The 23,572-nt window shown below is 36.7% G+C and overlaps 1 protein-coding gene across 3 annotated transcripts in view; it reads right to left on the bottom strand.

Annotated features, from left to right (window-relative positions):
• Nucleotides 1–660: 660 nt before the first annotated feature.
• The window catches only part of ATRNL1 (attractin like 1), a 543,705-nt gene continuing 520,793 nt past the window's right edge, over nt 661–23,572 (bottom strand). For all 3 annotated transcript variants that reach the window (XM_065672331.1, XM_065672333.1, XM_065672332.1), the window contains one exon: nt 661–2,448. In XM_065672331.1, the coding sequence (XP_065528403.1) occupies nt 2,324–2,448 (125 nt within the window). In that variant the 3' untranslated portion in view covers nt 661–2,323. The remainder of the gene's footprint in view (nt 2,449–23,572) is intronic.

Genomic DNA, 23,572 nt, shown 5'->3' with positions numbered 1-23,572 from the left:
GTAATCCTTTATGAATGTGTATAGTCAAATGTGTTCTACAAGACTACATGGTCTTTCTGTGTATGGGGTTTCCAGTACATTCACAAAACACACACTGTGTATTTCTTATGTGAAATGTTTAGGTTGAGGATAATACAGAGTTTAGAATATATTCCAGACAAGTGGTTCTTTCCTTTTCATTAGTGTATGCATCATCTAAACCAATTCCATTGATTTATATTCATTTGAACAGACCAACTTTAAAACTGACAGATAGGGTTGTTTTCGAAAGACCATTTTTTCACTATGCTAAGTAGCACTGATTGAAAGGTCCCAACAGAAGCTTTAGAAGGAATTTTTAAAGTTTTAAAATATGAGAGATTGAGGTTGGAAAAGGCAAAAAAAGTCATGAGATTGTGATGGCATTATTTTAGAATAGTAATCTTATTTTAAGATATGAAAATACTGAAACAATCATGCCAGCATAAGAAATAATTATACCATAATTCAGAAGTGCATAATTTATCAAAACAATAGAGCAGACATGGTTAGATGCAACATAATATTCCTGTATAAGATATAAATACATACTGTACAATCGTTCCTTTTTATAATTATTTTTACATTTAGTCCTCATCCAAATTAAGCTGAGTACTTCTATGTATGAATGGCGTTACGAAATTAACACAACTCACAAAAGGTCTTTATTACCGCTACTGCACCACCATGGCATGCAAGTAACTATGTAGTCAACTATAAACAGTAAAATGTCATCATCTTCCTGAAATAAAAAGAACATGAAAAATACAGATATAGTAGTAAACATCAATTATCTTTTTATGTCTTTCATATTTACCAAAAGTCTATCATTACATGAGGCATTTATACCTCCGTACCACTCTCCTGTACTAGTATGGTGGCAAATTTGGAGTTGAGAAACTAGATTTTCAACAAGCTTGTACAAAACTACTAGTTTCATATGACACTGCTGTTAACTATGTAATGCATAAATGAAAATATGACACATCTGCTACCTACCCCTTAGCATTCTCTTACTTCTTTGTATATTCATTGATTTTGAATAACTAAAAAGACTGAGGGCAATTAAAGCTGTTTGCTAGGTTACCTGTTGTGGTGACTGAGCCCCCAAAGATTAATGTCCTATAGAAAGGGAACTCTCATCTGCTTTTTGTTGCTGAGTACTGACTATGTGAGGTTCCATACTGGATGTCGAATCTGAGAACCACTATTGGAAGCAGCTTGGTTTTCTAAATGTTTTTTTATTTAACTTTTGTTATGCAGGGTAATTCCTTAACTGGTGTGAAAGTGAGAATGAAATTCTGCAGCTGGGAGAAAAGGAGTACCCTTACTTTACTACAAAAACAAGGGTCAAAGTGCTAATGGGGATTCATTTCGTCTGCTTGGAGGTCAGGGCAATATATAGAAACTACTGAATTTCAATCTTGAAACGGTAGCAGGTAGAATAACAGCAAGTTAACCTCTCATTAGATTTGCAATCTTGGAGACTTCCTTGGAAAATGAAACAAACTTTATTGCAGAAGAAGCTTTTCCATGCTGAATTAATTTTGTTAATCAGTTAACTGGCACGAAGGACTCACATGTGCTCTTCGTAAAACAGATCATGCAGAATAGACTGTTAAGTACATGAAATCCCACCTATCACTCTACTGAAGCCCAGATTATGTTTCTGAGGCTTTTGCAAGGTAAAGAAAAATAATAATGAAATGCTCAAATAAAGTTTTTATTATGGAATTAACTTTCATATATCACATGTGGTATTCTGGGGTTATACCTATGCTAAATTCAAAAGCTGCCAACCTATTTCAGGCAACAATAAAAGAATGTCTAAATCCAAATGATCCTCTTTAGTTCCTGCTTGCTGGAAAGAAATCTTAATGCTGATTACAAGGAAAGAAGTGTACAATTCTCGTTGTTACATTAAGCTATACAAAAAAGTCCTATAGTTTTCCGGAATTTGCTTGATTTTCAGTTATACAATTTCCTTCTACATTACAAAACAATGTACAGTTTTCCTAGTTAAGTTCAAGAATATTTCCCTGCTCTAATATGTTCAGGATTAAGAATGCTAGGTATCTTATTTCATACTTTGTTGATCCACTCTTTTTAATAAAGCTCATCAAATATACCTACCGTAAGTTTGTTCTGCTTTGGGGTATAGCAGGCTATGTGACTATAGCAGAGCACAGTACCTCGTGTTCATTCATAGATTTGCCTCCATAAAAACTGAGGCTGTAGTATAGCTTTCAATGGAAGCCATTTAAAAAGAAAACATTACAGAATATACAAGTGTAGTTTTTGAATTTCAGACACAAGTTCCTTGACGTGTTGAAAGATGATGTTTTCGATTTCTGACTCCTGAACTCTTATCTTTACAGTCCGCAGGCTTCTGTTGTGAAATGTCTATCAGTGCACTTGCGATTGCAAGACCTGTAAGAGAAATAAAGCAAAACCAAAATTTAATGCCCAGCTTTCCTGAGAAGAGTTCTACAGCAGTGCGATGGTTCCTTTCGTGCCAAATATTTTGTACTTTGGAGTTAGAGAACATGTTTCTAAAGTGCTACCTGGTAACAGTGAAGAAATGGGGAAGACAAAAATAAAAAAAGTGCACTTAAGACACTATACTGGAAATCAGGAGAACTGAGTTCCGTTTAAGCCTCATTGATTTGTTGTGTGATCTTCGCATCACCTCTCTTTATCACTGTTTTCTTGGTTATGTGGACCAGCAGCAGCTCTCTGACATGGATTTTCCCTTATTAAATGTTTGTGCATTGCCTTTAGAAATGGCTGAAACTGTAAAATTGAACATAAAAGAGAAATGGAGACCACAGTTAAGACAAAATTGTATCCTTGAATATTTCCTTTTGCAATGCATGTGCCTCCCTAATTTGGGAATAATCAGAGGTTTGTATTTACCATGAACACAAAGATATGAAAATATCTGTCCAGAATGCATTTGGTTTTGTAAACAGACAGTGAACCATCATGGTGTTGACCTCAATAAATTCTAAATGTTGTCAACTCACCAAAACTCTTCTTGGTAAGACTCTAAGTTGTTGATATTTCAAAACCTTTTATAATCTTAACAGGGTATTACAGAGGGCTTAGTAAATGAGTAGTTTAAGAATTTACTCTTCTATTTTCTTGTTACTGCACACTTGCTAGAAATTACTGACTTCTGCTGAAATGCTGTGATTGACAACACACTTAATACATAGTAGATCTGAATTTCTAAATTCACACAGGTGGTATCACAATAAAATGGATTAGGAGTATTCGCATCAGTCATATTTTCTATTGCACCATGGTTGCAATAAAACTATGATGCTTATGACTGAAAAATCACATCTATATAAACCTGTAATATAGGTAAAGATGGTGCTAGTTCTCTGTTTTGTCCCATATGTCTCAATCTCTAACCAAAACCAGTACAAAAGGAAACCTTTGAATATACTTTCCACCATGATGAACAGGGAATCTCTATTTTTCACCCCAGGCTAATATCAAACTCAGTTTATCTATTAGAGAAGCTCATATTGCAATGGTTTTCATGCATTCCCTCATTATAACATTTATCTAAGAAACTCTGTGAAGAATATTTTTCATTTAGAAGAGTTTCTACAGGGTGTAAGATATACTGTCAGATTTGGTTCATGTTTCCAGTATCCTGACAAAAATTTATGCTATTGCACACTGTAACACTACCTTTCTTACTTCATGAAAATGTTACAAGAAGTAATTAATGTGATACAGCTTTTTGAAAAGGCACGGCACTATACCGTAAAATGCTAAGTACAATTATCATTGCTACATTCCAGGATATGTAAGAGCCAAGATTAATTAAGTCATTCTTCTCACATACACATATATTGCCTGCCATAAGCTAGTGACGCCTTAAATTGGACTTTGAGAAATTGAACTTGTGAAATCTTTGATGCACCTTTAAAGTATCAGTATCTGGTATTAGCAAATTCAGGGATAAAAGCTAAATAACATTTTGATGGTTATTTACATGTGATGCTGTCTTTAACAGCTAGGCTTAGGGAGTGGGCTAAATGGAACGAATGTTATTAGGGAAACAGATTTTATATTTTTTATGAGATATTTAATATATACTTTGATGTATGATGCTAACCTCATTTCACGTAGCAATTAACAAAAAGGAAGAATGATTTCCTTCAAATCTAATGCTGCATACTGGGATATACTGGCATACTCTTGGAATTCCACTAAAATCAAGTCACTACAAAAGATCATTTTTCAAAATGTCACATGAATCATCTGATGAAATTAATTTATTATATTCTCTATGGCCAGCATAGTTCCTTGTTATCAAAGCAATACAATTAACCAGGCTAACAATTCATTATTTCAGACTGGTGGTCTAAAGGAATTTCATTTACCAAGTCAAGCTGATGCACAGACACTGAGAGCAAGCAGAATTTACATCAAAATAAAACAGAAGATTTGATAACAATGCTGTGGCTAAAGTATTCTTTAAAAGTAAAAAAAACCCAAAACATTCCTTTTATTTTACAGGTTTCATATATACACAACAAATGTGAATACATTTATAGTTATTAAAGTTGGAACTATAAATTGCATAGTTCTCTGTATCTGCTACCTCAGTTCGTAAGTTACTGCATTTAACTGCCTTCCCCAAATTCTGCCATTTAAATATCCTATCTACCATCCAAACCGGTATTTTCCAAGCCAGTACATGGTCTCTGATTTGCTTCTGAATCTTGCGTAAAGTGGCAGAAAGGAACAGTGCAATCAGTAAGCATCCCACATGGAGAATCAATGAGTCACCTCTAATGGACTAATTTCTGGAAATTCAAGCCTAGTTGCAGAACCAGACTTATTTTTAAGTTTAGTTTGTTTTTCTACTGAATGTTATAGAAATAACCTGGCCTAGTTCTATACAGCTAAAACAACCTCTAGCTTGTTTTAAGGATATGTATGAGAAGATCATTAAGAAGTGAGCCCAGTCAAAAACATATGTGGAAAGTATATATTTGTGGAAGATAATTGCATCCACAATGAGAAAAATACCAGAGAAAGCAATATGAACTTGGTTATCTTTAGTAGAACTATTGTCTTTCCTAATGGAAGTTAAATGGCAATAGTTTATTCTCAGGAAGTAAGTGTCTAATCATAAAATTACTGGGGTGTGAATTTTTTGTCCTTTTTCTTCTTTTTTTACAATAATGCAGAACAATTAATAAGGAGAGGAATAAAATACAGCACATCAAACGAGATTGCCTTGAAAAGTGCATTCCCAATTTATATACAAACAGCACTTTAATTCTGCATTCAAACAAAAGCATCTGAAAAAGTCATTCATTTTGAGATGCTCTCCTCCCAGTCTCTGTAAAAACAGGCAGTACTATATATTTTAATTTTGCAGCAAAACAGCTTCATTAGGCGTGAAAGGTTAATTGCAGGTTTAAGTGCAGTTCAGGGAACAGTGCACGGGTCTGTAGTGAATAGCACAGTCTGCTGCAAGAAGGCTGAGTGCAATAAAGTGTTTGCCCTGCTGAAATGTTTTACTACCTCATTTACTAACTGTCTTCTTTTACTGCTTGTATTTGTAGTTCTTCTAAACCTTTAATAGCTACAGTTTTATTTCACTGTAATCAGATTTAAATGGAAATACCCATGCTGGGATGTTTAAACATTTTTTCTCTGATTGTATACAACTACATTTGAACTGATGTAAGGCTACACTATCTTTCAGAGTAGAAAAAAACTTACATTGAAAAAGTTAGTCTTACATGCTGGCATGCATATTTAAAACTTTTTTTCCCCTCATCTATTGTTCATTTTAATGAGAAATGCATTGAGTTCTTACTATCCCGTTGTTAAAAGTGAATTAAACAGAATGACCTCAGATGAATGGTTAGGTGGGTACCTGGAATTGTGGGTTGTTTTTTCAATTTAAATTTGTATTATTCACAGATAACATTTGATAGATATCTTCATTTGATTAAATTCCACGTGTTTTCATTGTTATGCAGAATCAGAACATTCAGAAAGCTGGAGACAATAAAATAACTACAACTCAGGTGGATCAATTAGATTTGGCTGACATTTTAACCAAAATTATAGACATTGCTTAAGGTGACCTTAAGTGACGAAAATAAAATGACAGCTGCCATGCCAAGAGGCTTAAACAGAAAAGACTGAGTAAATACTATGCTATTAAAGTAATAGCTTCACCCTTCAGCAGCCAGCAGTCTTTGTGTTACTTCCATTTGTGGATTCTTTAAAGATGTGTTACTGTACATGCTCACCTAATAATGGACAGAGGCCTTTTCTCATAAAGGGTCTGTTATTTGAAGACTTTCCCTTGCAGAAGATGCAATGACCATGAAGATCTGCACAAATGGATCTAAAGCAGTCTGAAGTCATACAAAGTGATGAGAATTACAGACTCTAGTGCCTCATGAAGATGACCATAGCACACACGAAAGCCAGCAAAGACAATTTCATGCTCATCAATAAAACTGCCAGTTATTACACAAGAAATTTTAACGAGTTCCGTCATTTATCATTATTTCAAGTCTATAAAGAATTGTTTTGTAAATACCAAATGCATATTATGTGCATATAAATTACATTTATATACAAACCCACCTTGTTAATAATGCAGTTTTGTATTATCTATTTCTTAATTTGATGAAGCAGATCACATTCACCATAACCTCTACGGATGCACACCAGGACTGCATACACTTACTCTTCATAGAAGATATATACGTCAGCTATAGCACCTATAATGGTGCCGGAACATAACTTTCAAGAAGGTTGTTAACAGGTAGGTGCTGATGAGATATTGTGATAGGAATATTACTATTCAGTTTAATTGTTTGGTAAAATTTTCAAGAGTCTGGTACTTCCTGTATTTTCCCTTTTTTCTCAACAAAATTTTCTCCAAGTGGACTAACTCATGATTAGTTTCCATGACTGAAAAGAATACTGTTTGTGCCTCACGCGTGAATGCTACAGATCTGTGATTTGATATTCAAAAGACATGTAAAAATGGAACCAGACAAAATTTGGGATTCAAGAGCTTGATCCACAAAACCACCTCCTATCCATGTACAAACCTGTGTCATGGTTTAAACCCAACCACAAACCTCATTCACTCACTCCCCCCCCCCCTTTCTTGCCCTCCCCCTGCTCCTGGAGGGACGGAGAGGAGAATTGAAAAGAATGCAACTCCCACGGGCTGAGATAAGAACAGTTTAGTAACTAAGGTATAACACAAATCACTACTGCTACCACCAATAGTAATAATGTGAAAGGAAATAACAAGGGAAGAGAATACAACACCTCAGCACCAGCCAACAGATAACTCGCCCCACTCCCCCCAACCGAGCACTGACCGATACCTTGTCCAACCCTGCAGTCCCTCGCCCTTCCGGGTAACTCTGCGTTTCATCCTGGGCATGACGTGCTGTGGTATGGAATACCTCTTTGGTCAGTTTGGGTCAGGTGTCCTGTCTCTGCTTCCTGCCAGCTTCCCCTCCTCCCTAGCAGAGCATGAGGCTCACAAAGTCCTTGGCCAGACCAAACATTTGAGCAGCAACTAAAAACATCAGCGTTATCAGCTCTCTTCCCAGGCCAAAAAATGAAAACATAGCACTGCACTAGCTACTAAGAAGGAGAAAAATGACTGCTACTGCTGAACCCAGGACAACCTGATGCCAAAGTGCTTACTTTCCAGGAGAAAAGTTAAGAGTCATCTGAAGTTCAGGACTGTACAAGACTAGAGGAACCACTCCATCTCTCAACAGAGCTGAGTTCATTTCAAAGTCAGAAAATAGCAAATCCTTCACTTGTGTCTGAGGGTCCTGATCTGGCAGGTGTGCCTAGACAATATCCAGAGATCACAGACTTAGTCGCAGAGAAAACCCATCATAAGGAACAGCCAAGAAGAATAAGCATCTTCATAACCTGTCATACTGAATGCTTTTTTATTTGAATTAGATTTTTTTAAAAAGGACAAGGTTGAGAGCACCTCAAAAGCACAAATTCTTTTTATGGGTTTCTCTTCCTGTTTGGCGCATAAATGTGTATTTTAAGTGGACACCGCTCTTGCTAAGCAAAAGATATATTAAAGAAGCTAAACTAACTAGGAAATTACTTTGGGCAAGTAACCCCATCATTTTTTTTCGGTGTTAATTTTTGCTAGATGGGAAGAAAGCCAAGAGTCCAGGAGGCATGTTTTCCTTTCCTTATGCATATAACTTAATTAAATAAGTAAAATATGAGACAGAGCTTAAACCATAACAATAATGAACTAATGATAGTGTGGAATTAAATACCCACACACTAGTGGAGAGGAGATGTCATGCTCCTTTGTATTATACCCTTGGTATTTAGTAATAACAGTCATCTACAAGGGGCTAAGAAACTCTTACTTCCAGAATAGACTTATAAATTACTTGCCGCCAGTTTGTGGGAAATGCAGACTATACAATAAAGGATCTTTTATGAAATGTTCAGCCTTTTCCAATTTTCCTCATTTTGAAAAGGACATGGCCCCACATATTTGTGTGAAAGACTTGTGCTTTAAGGGGTTGGTAGTGATTTTTTTTGTATATGGTCAGGCAATTTCTCCTCTTTCAGTGCGAGACATCTGTAGTTTAGTCTGTAATCTAGCTCTGCACAACATCTGGTGCCTTTAAACTCTCAGCCTGCTGGTGGCTAAGAGGCAGCCTGAGGTGTTTGGTCTCTCTGGCTATGGACAGGCAGGGGTTGACTATGCACTTTGGGAATGCTCTTATCTGTTCCACAGGGTAAACACAGTACTGATGGGGGGACCAATCGACGAGGTGTGAACACAATGGCAGTGGAACTGGTGCAAGCTACTGTTGATTAACTGAAGCTTTTTTTCTCCCACCCTCAACTCAAGCCCTTCTGGAAGACAAAAATCATAGACTTGTTTAGGTTGGAAAAGGCTCGTAAGATCATCAAGTCCAACTGTTAACTGCCAAGGCCACCATTAAACCATGGCCCTATGTATCATATCTACAAGTCTTTTAAATACCTCCAGGGATGGCAACTCCATTACTTCCCTGGGCAGTCTGTTCCAATGCTTGACACAACCCTCTGAGTGAAGACATTTTTCCTAATATCCAGTCTAAACCTCCCCTGGCACAGCTTGAGGCTGTTTCCTCTTGTTCTAGCTCTTGTTGCTTGGGAGAAGAGACCGACTCCATCACACTACAGCCCCCTTTCAAGCAGTTGCAGAGAGTGGAAAGGTCTCCCTCCTCTTCACTAGACTAAACCCCAGTTCCCTCAGCTGCTCCTTCGTTGATCACTTTTAAAAGGAGCTAATATGAGATTATTGCATTTAGCTGGACTGTATCATCAGACCTGTGCACCAGTCCAACCTGTGCATCCTGTCAAGGGAAGGCAGCGCAGATGGACGTAGAAATGCACTTAACAAATGAGAGAGGAAGACTGAGATAATGGCTGACCTAAACTGGGAGAGGCTGTTCAGCCTGGAGAATAGAAAACTGTGTGGAGACCTCATAGCAGCCTTCCAGTATCTGAAGGGGGCCTATAATGATTGTGGGGAGGGACTCTTCATTAAGCACTATAGTGATAGGACAAGGGGCAACGGGTTAAAACTTCAACACAGGAAGTTTAGACCGGATAAGAACCCCTCATCTGAAACAGTGTATGAGATGATAGGCAGCGAATGGTAAGTCATGGCAGATCTTGAAGATGAATAATAATGACATTTGAGGCAATAGAAAAATGGAGTATGTGAAGGTACTAAAACGTTATTTCTGTGACAAAGAAAAAAATAGTCAAGAAAAAGATTTGAAATAAACATGGTTAAGACATTAATTGTTCACTATGTCAATAATTCAGAAGCAAGCTGCAAGGATCCCAGGGAAGGGCTTTTGTTTCCCAATGCAGGTGTTCTGGAGAGGCTGTGGAAAAGAATTCAGCAAGACTATGCTGAATGACTGAAGACTATGGTGAAGACTATGCTGGTGGTGAGGAAGCAAGGGAATGACAGTCAAAGAATCTTTGGGCAAGAGCAGAGGGACATCAAGCACAAGCAGTGGAATCCAAACCAATTTGAGGAAATGGAAAAAGTTGTGGGAATGCAAAATAAACTACATAAAAGTGGTCTGTAACCTAACCTGTTGGTGAAAGGTAACCCAAACCCAGGTGTATGGAATACAGACTTCCATGAGGGTCAAATGCATGCTTTCTCTACAAATAAAGGAAGAAATTGAACAACAGATACTCTCCTAAGATCTCTGACAGAGATTGCTTAGAAAAAAAAAAAATCTTTAAATTTGAAGAGTAAAGCACACCTTAAGCTATGATGGTTAAATAATGTTACTAGGTTTATTATCTGTTTCTTGGACTCTGTTCCTTGGGGCTCCCTGGTAAAGCTTGTCATGGATTTATCTGGTGATATTAAGAATATGACTTATTTCAAAGACTAAAAAAACCACCAAAATAATAATAAAAAAAAAAAAGGAATTGTAGTTGACTGCTGAGTCTGAAGATAGAACTTTCTTCTCAAAACCTCTTATTGACTCACTTATATATTACAATAAGCTTGGGAAATAGTTACAGTTAGACTGGTTTAGTAATAGCTCCTAAGGCTGCAATGCTTATCAGCACTAGATTTCAATTAATAAAACAGTCATCACATTTAGTCAGGAAATATACTCTTCTCACAGAATAGCAGAGCTAACAGAATTAAAGCATCTTGATGTTTTTATCTAAGAAACTTTATCATGGCAGTAGTTACATACAACTGATCTAATGTTAGATCATTATTTTATTCCATTATTGTAAATTTTGGACCCTGAACCACAACTCGTATTTACAGAAAACTGAGAATGCCCCTGACTGTTCCATTATCTTGCTCAATATGGCTTACTTTGTACAAAATGATGGCAGATTTTTGTGTGCAATTTTGCATTTATAGGATACATAACATTTTCTGAAAGCTATCAATCAAGTACATGAATGACAAATCACCAGCTATTCACAAAATGTTATTTTAAGGTACTAGCAAAACAAGAGTGCTGGTTTTTTTTAACTGATGGCCATTAAAAACACCTAAAAAGAAATACTATGAGACTGAGCACTGGCACAGGTTGCCCAAAGAGGCTTGGAGTCTCATCCTTGAAGATATTCAAAAGCCACCTCCAGACAGTCCTGTCCAACTGGGTCTAAGTGGCTCTGCTTGACCGGGGGGTTGGACCAGATGATTTCCAGAGGTCCCTGCCAGTTTCAACCACTTTGATTCTGTGAATAATCTTAAGAGTATGTACTGACTTTGCACAGATTAATCCCTTGATGATCCCCCACTGCATATTGCACATCATGTGCTAAAATGCAAGTAATTACACAGGTTTCCATAATGGACAGTAATATTTGAAACATTTGGATTACATTTTTAGTTTGATTACATCTCCTTCCCATTGATTCATTTATCCATATGTTATGAAAACCATCTTTATTCTTGTGATGTTGTGCAGCCGTTTAATTTGTTTTCAAGAAAATCACTATAAACTAATTTGCTACTCTGCAAGAATTTGGTGAGATGCATTAATCATGCCAGAATCTAATTTGGTCTTGTAAACCTGTTTCTGCAGAAGAGAAAAAAAGCTACTCGGAGTACTGAAGAAGTGCTATTGTCACTTACTTTTAGCAATACCTGATTTGATACAAACAAAATTTTAATTGGTTTTGTTTATAAGTCAGTATCACAGCTGTGACCCAGTTGGAGTTAGTTTATGAACCTCTCGATAGTAATTAGACACATTTGGATTGCAAAAGCCTCCTCCAGACCAGTATGCTTGAGGTTACTTGTACAGTGTTATTTTGCTCTTTGTCTCTGTCTTCAGCAATGCCCTTTTATTGGGATCATGAACGCCAGTCAGAGAAACATGAAGATAAGAAAACTGTGAAAAATATTCTTAAAGCTTTTTACTCAAATCTATTCATGCTGTTGGACTCTATCCACTGTGATGAAAACAGCCTTACTAAACACCATGAGTAGGAAGAACACCTATGAGAGAGATTTATAATTTGTATAAAAAGAGTGTGATTGACCCCCCATTAATACAGGGCTGAACTATCATTTCATGTAATTAAGCAATCAAGATATCTGCACGTGTTTGTGCATAGATGTGCATGAGTATATGGAAAACAAGGAGAAGGTTTGAACACAACTGAGCAATCAGAACAGTTAGAAGGAGAACAGGCAGAGGTATTCACTGAGGTTTGCTTCCCTCCAGAGGGGCCTTACTTGCAGGGGATGATTTGAAACAGATTTCTTTACCTCTGTAGAGCATATATGGGGTTAATCACCTCAACAGGTTAAATTAGTTTTTTGTGAATACCTCCCTAGTGTTCCACCTGGGTGATAATGTATACTGTCAGATTTGAAGCTTTACTACTCTCCTCTTCAAGACAAAACACATCACCTTGAATACAATAGGTTTAAGGACCCTAGAGAGGCCAATTCTGCCCCCATGGGAGATAAAATAACACTACTTACATTATCATTTACTGTTAAGGAAGAAGATTAGAGCAATAATCCTCCAAAAATGCTGTTTCTCACTCTTGCACCATTATTTTGCAGGTGCTGTTTTTTATTCCACTGTCAAAAATCTTATTTAAACCAGAGAGTGATGAATATGCTCATATAAACAAATGTTTATAATTCACCAGAAATTCAATAGGATTACAGCTTAATCAGAAGTAGGCATGATATCTGCAGTGCTTTCCCTTAATCCATTCTCACTTACAAGGTCGATGAAGTACTGGACTTGTTTTCCATTTCCAACATACTGCTTCAGTATATCATCACTCTAACCACTGTTTGGCTTGTAATTTGGTTCTGGCCAAATAACAATGCCAGTTTTTCAGTATTCTACTGATTTCCACAATTAGACATTCAGTACATCCCCAGTTACACAGCCAGCAGTCACCCTGACAAAACAAACGATCTTGGGAGTGTAACACAGAATTAAGCCAACAGGACAGAAACAGGCTCAGAATTTTGAACCATATTTTGAAATATTGCTAAAGTGACAACTTCATGGTCCTCAGCATCTCTAATACGTGGGTATTTGTGGTTTCAGTACCTATTAATACCCTAGAATAAGAAAAAAAAGACACAAATGCTCTGCTGTCAGTATCAGGGTGGCTCCATTAGCAAAGCTATCATCAGCTTATACAGAGTATTGATTTTTATTAATTCTAGCAGAAAAGTTTGGTAAAAGGCTGAAAAGCTCAAGCCATAAAATACATTTTAAAACCCCCAAAGATTTATACAAATGACCCTACCAGAATCCTAGTCAGCACTGAATGCAAATAATTCCAATCCAGTATATATAGGCAAGCTATACAGCTACTCATTTATTCTTTCCTGTATCATCTATATGTCACTGAAGCATTATATTATGACTTTAACAGGCAAAGTGACACACTTAGACCTGGTTAGTGTCAAAATGTATGGAAATAGGGTTCCATTTTAAACACTGCATGCTCATAATTGAGTACATACACTTGGTCCTGAACAGCCAATATTGATAAATATCAGTAAGTTTATAATAACAGCACCATTTCTGTTTTTGTGACATATGCAGGTAGAGCAAATGCCTGTAAGTGTGAGATAGTAATACTGTGACTGCATAGCACTGGAAATGTATTATATGCTCTATGCATGTTTCCTAGTTTGGAGACGAAAAACTAGAAAACTGCCGATGGATAGTAACAGCTTATTACCTAGCTCTGTGTGTACTCACACTCCAACAAGTAGCTCTCATTGTCTCATTTATTAATCCAAATTAAAAAAAAAAAAAGAAAGAATCATTCTGGTACAAAGATTACCAAGCTATAACTTTTGCCATTTAAAACATTCTTCTAGATGACCATTTGCATCTAGAGGATGTAACTGGGAAAACATGAGAGACCCTTCCGACACTCCAAATTCAGGTTCAGTGTTTCTCCTTTTAGGAACAATATCCACAAGAGATACAGGACCTGTGAAATATTCCTCTCTTGGGATCAGATTTGGCATAAATCTCAGCCTGATGGGTACACAAACTTTTTATGCAGTGAAGAATGGGACTAACTCTAATAAATGGATGTTAAAATCAAAAGTAGAAACCAAGTGAAAGATACAGTCCAGAAGTTCTGATAAAGTCTTTTTCCCAGCAATGTCAGTCCCAGAAGATGTACCCAGTGAAAATAAACCTTCAGATAATGAAGAGTTACTACAGAAGCCCTTCCTCATCTGAAGTCATGGCATTAAGAAATGGCAGAAATGAAACCAGGGAGATGTGGCAAGAGATACATGCTGCTTGGAGTTTTCCAACGTCAGGATGATTCTTCGAGATAACAGGCAAAATTCAGAGCAACTCTGTGCCCCGTTCTTCACAAAGCTTTCATTACAAACTGACGTGTTGTATAAAGCGCCATGCTGGCTCTGTATTTCCAGGATGTGATTAGAAGCTAGTTTTCATTTACGTATTTTCAAAAAGCTTTTACTGTGTGATGGAGAAATAAACCTTTAGCAGGACATTAGAATTCCCTCACTGCAATTCTGCTAAATCTCCCATCTGTTTTCTAAAAGCAGAAATTATGTTGAGTCTTCTATTTTCTGTTTAACTGCTGACCTTTTTCCCCTCTATTTTTTCCCCATATGCTTTTTGATCACATGTGAAAAACTTAGCTTCAGTTCTCTCATTTCCTGATTTTCTATATTTCAATTATATTTTAATGGCTATACATAGAGTGATGATGATACAAGACTGTGTTATGAATGAAACCTGTTTTGTACTATCCCAGCTTCTGAGAACTGCTACAATTTGAGTTGCTTTCTTCCTTAGCCTCTGAAGTGCCTTCTGTAATATAATAATATAATAAACCCTGAATCTGCTCTTTCGTTTGCAATGCAATCCAGCATTCTGTTTCCTATAATGCTGCTACATTATGATTTGCAACTATAAATAATTACCCTATGTTATAAAGATAAAACATAAAATTTTAAAGCAATACCATTAGACATCATACAACTGAGACTCTGGAGCAGCCATAAGCAAACATTGATATTCATAAAGAATAGAAAAGAAGATGATAATGAAAAGCATGGTTCCTGCTTAGGAATAGTTCATCAAAAGCATTCTGCAAGCTTGGGAGCAAAGAATGGAAATAGTGGGCAATCAGTGGCAAACTAATTAGCACCTTATTTCTACCAATATTTGCACCTTGTTTCTAACAGGTGGAAGGTGCGTTCTAACCACATTTTCTGGCCTCTATCTTAAAAGGTGAGAGGAAAAAAACCCCAAACAGTGTTGTGAGAATGGGATTTGACAATATGTGATGTTCAGAAATGGAAGATATTATCCCCCAACAGGGGAAGCATTAGAAACAAGAGGGACTTCACTGAACCTCCGTAAGGCCTGTGTCCATATATGTGATGTTGTGAGTTGACTTCTATTTGTTCGGTCTTGTCTGGACAAGCATTCAATATAACACTGGAATATACAGGATTCCTAGCTTTTTCTACACTATTTTTCATTGCTTTCCTTCTAAACAGCCCTCCATTTTCCATTCTTATTTTTGCTTCTTCATGTTCTATTGAGCTTAAGTCACCACACTATTAAGCTGCCTTTACAAAGTAATTATTTTTCTCTATGTGGACTTCCAATAATCAGGAATTCTCTTTGTGGATCTGATGTTAGTTACTAAGACTACTCTAATTCCCTTCCACATTCTTTCATCTCATTGAATTGTACTAGTGTGAAGAGGTGCTGGCATGGCAGGCTTTAAAAGCTGCATACATCTTAATAAGCAGTTACATTATTTGTCCTTCTGACTTCTCACTGTAGTGGGCAATTCTTTTCCAAGAAAAATACATACATCCACCATTTACAATGAGAGATAAAAATAACTGGTCACATTTGAATTATGATCTAATTATTTCTTTCACAGCGATGAAGTAGATGGTGAATAATCTGAATACAGCCAGCCTTATTTCATTATTTGAGTCCCACATGTGCTTTAAGAACAATATTTACGTTCAGGATTTTAAAAGCCATGTGCTAACTAGTGCACATTTCTTTATGCAACTTTTCATGTTTGATGTGTTTAACTGTACTTTCATTGCTCATGCTGCAAAGGGGATGGAAATGTGTTTTTCCTACTGGGATGGCCTCAGGGATCCTTTGTATCCTCAAGGATACAGCTATCCTTTGTACCAGTGTGAGATGCCCATGAAGATGCTGACAGTCCACAGAGACTGCAACAGTGTGGTTAAAGTGCTCTCCACATCCACTGAGATGGATTTCAAGGGGAGGGAAGTACCTCTTCTGGTCCATACAAGCAATTATATTAGGTCCAGAAAATGATGACATTTTTAGGAAACAAATGCTTAACCATATATGAGCCTGTAAAGAGACCTAAAGCTTAGCAGGAGAACCCTGGCACCCAAAATTGAAGGCCTCACCTAAACAAGTTGATTTTTTACACTCTTTCCCCCCCAAAACACTAGCTCTTTCAAGTCATATGTTAGAGCTTTCGTTTACAAAATCAATGTGTACCAGCCTTTCCATACTGGTTTAAATATGAAGATAAGGGATGTGTCCGAGGAGAAAAAATGGCATTAAATTACTGACTAATGCATGCTAATATATTGATTAGCTAGTTTGCCCAGGTTTAGTGCAATGACTATGTTTTCTAATGCCATCATCCAGTAAGAGATGGTTTGGTATCACACCAAAGCCAGGACAGCTCTTAAAACATAATATGCTTAACATTTTGTATTCCCCACTGAAAATAATGTAAGTCTATTTAGAATACTGAGATTATTTGCAAAAGACAATTACTTTTGGTGAAACATTTTGAAATCAAGATGTGCTCTGAGTTACTGAAAGATTACAATGCTATGCAAATAACCATAACAGATTGCTGTTGGCTAGTTGGATGAGGATGGAGCTACAGGAATCTCACCTGGGATGACTATTGTGTTGTGCATAAATTTCACAGGCGTTGATGCCTCACAGCATCTTTTCAAAAGGAAATAGCAAAGAAAGTATCTAGAGGATAGTGCTGTCCCCTCCATACGGCTGTCCGTCCAAGGGGTTGTCCTTTTTACCCTCCTTTCGGGAAAAAAGTAACAGACCAAACACGCTTTCCCTGAGGGCTTCCCAGAGAGCCACTCAATGGACAGTTGCATGGCACGTACAGTTCCAGTGTTTGCAAGCTATATTATGCACATGTTTGTACACCTCTTTGTGTAATGAGGTCTCAAGCCACAGTGAGACCTCTGAAAGCATTGAAATGCAAATAAAAATTATTAATAATCAGAAATTAAACTGGTAGCATTACAGATTTTCGTGGAGCTTTGGAACAGCAACAAGAAAGCTGGCATGATATAACAGGTACGACATATACTGAGGTAGCTTGGAAAAAGGAATCTGGAAAAAAACCCAAATCAAGTATAATGAATGAGAATTTATTCCACATATGAAAGTCTTTATGGTACTGACAAATGAAGGTACAATATTTATCATTCTATGATCGCAGGGGACAAAACAACAATATTAAACCATGAAAGGTTTCATTTGTGAATAGGCATTGTTTTCTGTCCCTTGTGCTACCAGAATGTTTTCTTTTGTTTAGGAAAGAAAAGGTTTGACACTGGCTGTGCATTCTATATATTCATGCTAATGTTTTCTGAGAGGTTTCATTAAATCCTCAAAAATAGCAGTGTTTACATCAAGGAGTTAATAAGCATTTTGGGGTGGTCGGTTGTTTTTTTCCTCTCCTTCCCAGTTCTATTTGACGGTCTCATTCATGATACTTTATTTTCTAGGACAGGGGAAAAAACATTCCATTTTCAGAGTTCTTAGGATAACTGGTGGGAATATTGCAGAAGCACAATGTGATAAAGAGGATGGAAAAGCAACCCCCAAATGACTAAGGGCAAAACTGCTCCAGTCCCAGAATTACAGAAAGAGATGATGTCTATGAGACATATTAAACACTTGATTTGAATTTTAATATGAAAACCAAATGTGACAGCATTTTCATGAAGAATCTATTTGTCTTGAATGCAGCTCATCCTCTGCTCCTTGCTATGGATCATACCTTTTACGTTTTATCCACCTTTAACTTCTGCTGAACACTCCAGCAGTTGCAATGTCTAATAGGAGGTTATGGGTCTTTTAATATTTTTCCTACATTTTATGTTTTCAGAAGCTGGCACAGAGCATTGCGGTGATCACAGAGAGTTAATATACTTGGTTGCCAACATTTTCAAATGCAGGCAGTATCTTCTGGTTTGCACAATTCAGGATGCATCACTGTGCCATCTAAAGTGACTCAGCTTTGAGAGCTTTAGGGCTTGACTTCTTCTTCGATGCCCTAAGTACACATGGCTGAAGTTTTTTAGACAGTAAACACTGCACGTGTGAATAAATATATAACTAGTAATCTGATTTCCAAACATATATAAGCATGACCCCCAAAAACGATGATTTTGTAATGATATAATTCTGTGTATGCTCTGAATGCTGGTGAAAAATTCCTAGAACACAGCCAATTTTATCACACAGGTTTCAATTGCTAGCTGATGCACTTAATATTTAAAATTACACATAACTGTAGTCTATGTATGTTATATATTACAGCATGCATGGATAGAATGGCTCCGCAAAACAGTGTGACGGGTTTTCATTTTCCTTTTCAGTGCAATTGCTATTACTGCTACTTAGATATCCCCCTGTAACTTCTGTCAGCCCCAGTAAGGAATACAGCTCCTACCATTTTCAGTGTAATATGTGAGCACGGCACCAAAGAGTTTACAATCTAAACAACTTTCCACTGTGCTGAAGTTTTCATGTCAATAGGAAAAATAGTCACAGACCCTCTTCACCCACAGACTTTTAAAGTCAGGTCAAACATGAAAATGTAGCTAGACTATTATACAATAACCTACTAAGCAATAAAATTTCTGCAAATTGCTATCAGCTCTCAGTTACTGTGCAGTTCAGAGGCTTCAAGTCATACTTCTAACATCTTGCTACACAGCTACTACTGAGCAGACCATCGTAAATAGGTATATTAAAATATTTACATCTAATATATTAGATGTACAAGAAAGAACAAAATCTACCTCACTCCTACAATGGCTTGCAGTTGTAACACAAGTAAAAAAGAACCCCATTATTTTACATTAAATACTGTCAATACAAATGCTGCACAGATCTATAGCGTAATAAGACTATATTAATCAACTTCTTCCAGAGAACCAGACTAAATTATTGTGAAAACTAATAAATTAATAAGCTGCAAAATTCAATTACTTGTATAGTTAATTTTAATATCTGAATGAGTTTTAGCTAAATATAGTTAATGCTTGGAGTTAAACATAGAAAATGTAGATAAACAAAGAGATTTGTAGTTTTGAATAGACTGAAAGATTAGCACAATATTTCGGGAAACTTTTAGGACCTGTGCAAACAAAGTTTCTGAAAATCACACGCACAGAAGTTACAGTGAGAAGTCAGGAAGTTTCCAGATTTTGATAGATTTCAGGCTGGATGTGTCAAAAATAAGCCCTGACACTGGCAGGCAGTTTCCCTTGAAAATTTAGATTCGATATACAGAGATCTTCACGTAAACCAATTTCTACTTTCACCTCTGCCTCCAAAAGCTGGTCTCGGAGGACTTCATTTCAGCCAAGACCTGTCAAACCCCCCAAATGTTTTTCATTACTGAATTCCTTCTGTATGTTCTCTGTCAGCTGTGTTAAAATAACAAATTCACAACCGATTGATTTTTGAAAAGGGAAAGAACCACTTAAACTTTTCTCCTAATTTTGTTATTTCAACATGTAAAATTAGGGGCATATTTCAAATTGTTGTTTGGTCTTTCTTTCCTATACCCTTTATGGGGTCTAAAGTAGCAACAGGTTCAGGAGAAGTGGTAATAAAAATCATTCTCAGTAGGATGGCTATGAGACATTAGGGGTGTGTTCCAGCCAGTGCATATCCTTTAAAATCATTAATATTAATGGTAATTCACTCAGAAACATCCAGCACAGAGAGGTGTCCTGGTGTTCTCAATTGGTGTTATGAAATAATAACTGTTAATGTTCTGATGTATGTGATGGGGATTCAGGACATTTCTAAAATTCCATTGAGAGGTGATTCTGTACGGTTTTTGTTAGCATCAAAGGAGAAAAATATGCCAAAACCACACTGCTGGATTAAGAAGGCAACAATGGTTATATATTACCTAAAAAGTAGGAAAGAGTCTTTTCAAATTTTGTGTGCAGACAAGGAGCTTAGTTTGGATGAAGCAGTTGCAAGAACACCTTAATGGGGGACAAGAAAGCAATTAACAATGAAAAGTCACTGATGCAAAAGATAGTCCTAGAGATTAAAATCTTATTGAAACAAATGCTTCTGTATTTGATCATAATGAATTGAGCTGAAAGATCTGCAAAACCAGTTCACTGAACATATGAGAAGAAAATAATAATTTGTTACTCAATTATAGTACAAACCTTTCTGACCAGCATACTGCTCTACAGCACTAGTTAAACAGAAACAACCATCTTGTCTAAACTCACCAGCACAATAGCAGAATTAGGCAGAGTATTATTTGAAACTGCAATGTGATAATTATGAAAATACGTCCATATATATCAATTTGTACAGTGCTTTACAAACACAGGAAGCATATTCTTTATCCCAAATGGATAAATGAAACATTCAAGGGAAGAGATATGAAATGGGCAATAGCACGAAAGATAGGGCAAGGACAGATGAAGCTAATAGTGCAGGGAAGGAAGGGGCAGTGATGGAGCTAAGCTGAGCATGGGGCAACTGGGGAATATACTGAAATGAGAGAAATTGCAGAGATGAAGTGTGAAAGAGAAAGAACATTAAGAAGTGAAGATTGAGAGAGGTACATTACATGTGGAGGAAAAGACTGCTTAAATTCGAGAAATCCATCAGATCAAGGTAGATTGGGTCTTTGTAATGGGAACAAAGGTCTCAAATTCATCCAATCTGCCTTCAGGCACTTAGCTGAGACATCCAAATCTGGAAAGTATCACATCAGATTCGAAAAATCAGCAGAGAGGCATGTCCAAAGAGGAATCGAGAATGTAGGTGGGCTGAACTGCCTTTTGATAGAAGCTTTAAGAATGAAGCGTGAGCGATCAAATTAGTGACACATCTAAAATAATATTCACAGATTATTTGAAACTGTTTGATTACATGGAACTACTATAAAAGAGATTAAAGCAAGGAAAACTGAATATAAGTATGTGTAAAATTAGCTGACACAGAATTGTTTTGGAACATTTCTTTTACAAGGCACCCCAACAGGTCCCATGCTCTTTGATGTTGCCATTTACAGCAAGATGTGGCAATGACAGAGGCAGACACAACAGAAGTGGTGAAGATGACATCCACAGGGAAAAAAAAAAAGAAGTATTTTTTAAATAAGTTATATTTAAATATTGTTTTCTTATTAGGTGTTTTGCCACTATAGCACATCTGGAACAATAATAAGCGATATAACAAAACCAAAGCAGTAGCTTCAGAAAGTCTCTTCAATTCACACGTCAGGTAAGGGGAAACTATTTGATTACATTTTGGAAGTTCTAAGGAAGGGAACAATCATGAGCTAAAAGAGCTCTTTCACCCTTTCAGCAAGAAAGATCTAACATCCAGGTTTAAAGCATAAACTCAAGAAACCTAAATGAGATAAATTAAAGGAACTTTGTTGAACAAAACATCAGAGTATGTAAGTCAATTCACATCTTAAACTCTGAAAAGAAGGAATCAAGCAGATACTCTGAATGGTCAACAGACTTGGAGGTAAACCATCAGAAGAACAACCATCCCAGAAAAACACTGGGAGAAAAAGCACATACATAGGTGGTAGCAATTAAAGAAAAAGCTGAAGTGCCTTGTTAAAAATCAGTTTTACATATATAAATACACACATATATATATAAAAGTACTTGTACACCTATATATTGTTATTCCAACTGAACATATTTCACTAATAGTTTACTCACAATTTGTTCTGTCTAAATCAGAAGCTGAAGAACTCAGGAAAGATATTTCAGCAATTTCGGGGTGAAACAAATTACCTGAAAATATGGATTTCTACACTGTCTTAGCAAATGAAAGCAAAACCATGAAATAAGGTTCTAGATGAGAAAAATGAAATTGAAATCATCAGGCTACCAACACATTTTGGGTTTGTCAGTCTGCAATCAACACAAATCCCATGTGAAATTAAGCTGTCAATACGATGTATTTTCAGATCACCATCTACTTGTATTTGAGTCACAAAACCTTTGGAGAAACTTGGCTGTGTGTTCACTCTGCAGCTATGTTTTCTAATACTCCTAGTGATGTGCTACAAGCTGTATGTAATGAGACCCGATGAACGTTGTTCCTTAATAGAGCCAAATCCAAGAGTTAAAGCTTAAGTATGAACAAAAGACAGGGCAAAAGGAAGCAGAAAATGTACTGACTACAGAAAGATTCAGGAATTATGGACAAAAGCATATGTGCTTCAAACAATATCAAAAAGGAGTTGCAATTCTCATTTGAAAGAAAAAAATAAAAATAATAAAGACTGTACACCTTCAGATACACCTTATCCTTATCAAGTGTTCTGCTGCTAAAAAATAGCCCCTGTACTCCATGCTAGAAATGTAAAAACCCTGTACATGAAGAGGGAGCTTTGAGGGGAACTGCTGCTGTCCAAGAATAACAGACTGCCCCCAACCCACCAGATCAAAAATTGAAGTGCGTGTCCATTGCTGAATGAAAGGACAAAGTCTGGATGGATTTACTATCTGCTGGACTTCTTTCTTGTTGATTTAAGAAATATTCCGCATATTGTTAATCGATTCCTGGAGATACATACACAAATGCTTATCATCATGTCAATGCTTAAACTTCTACACATGCTTCTTGATTAAGACCTCACAGAGACCCATCCTGTCAATGGTAGAACTACATATCCCTAGAACTACATATCCTACATATCTTCTAGGAGATACACATGATTTTTTTCCTTCCCTACAGTTGTCTTCCACAAAAATATTTGTAGAAAGAGATGATTTGCCCACAAGTTTCAGGACACTTAAAATGAGAACTGCAGAACAACCCTCAAACATAGCAGGCTTTTGCTTCAAACCAATTTTCCATCAGCCTTGATGCAACTGTGCACACAAAAACACTCTCTCTGTGAATCTCTTTCACAAATTGAGGCTAATACCTGGAGTTTCTAGACCAGAGATGCAAGACAAGGATGTAAAGCTCTTTCTAAAATCTAAAGGGAAATCAGTATTATAAACCTACCCCTAACAATGGATCCATTACTGCTACAATGTAATGGAGCTATTCAGTAAGCACCTGTAGGGTACGTGTCAGGAGTGGGAAGTTCTTTTTTCAGCTCTTTGGGAATATACAGTGATACAATATCACTGAAACTGGAAAACATTATAAGCATA

Source organism: Lathamus discolor, chromosome 3, assembly GCF_037157495.1.
Source record: "Lathamus discolor isolate bLatDis1 chromosome 3, bLatDis1.hap1, whole genome shotgun sequence".
Lineage (NCBI taxonomy): Eukaryota > Metazoa > Chordata > Aves > Psittaciformes > Psittacidae > Lathamus > Lathamus discolor.
This window is presented reverse-complemented; position numbering and strand designations above follow the sequence as displayed.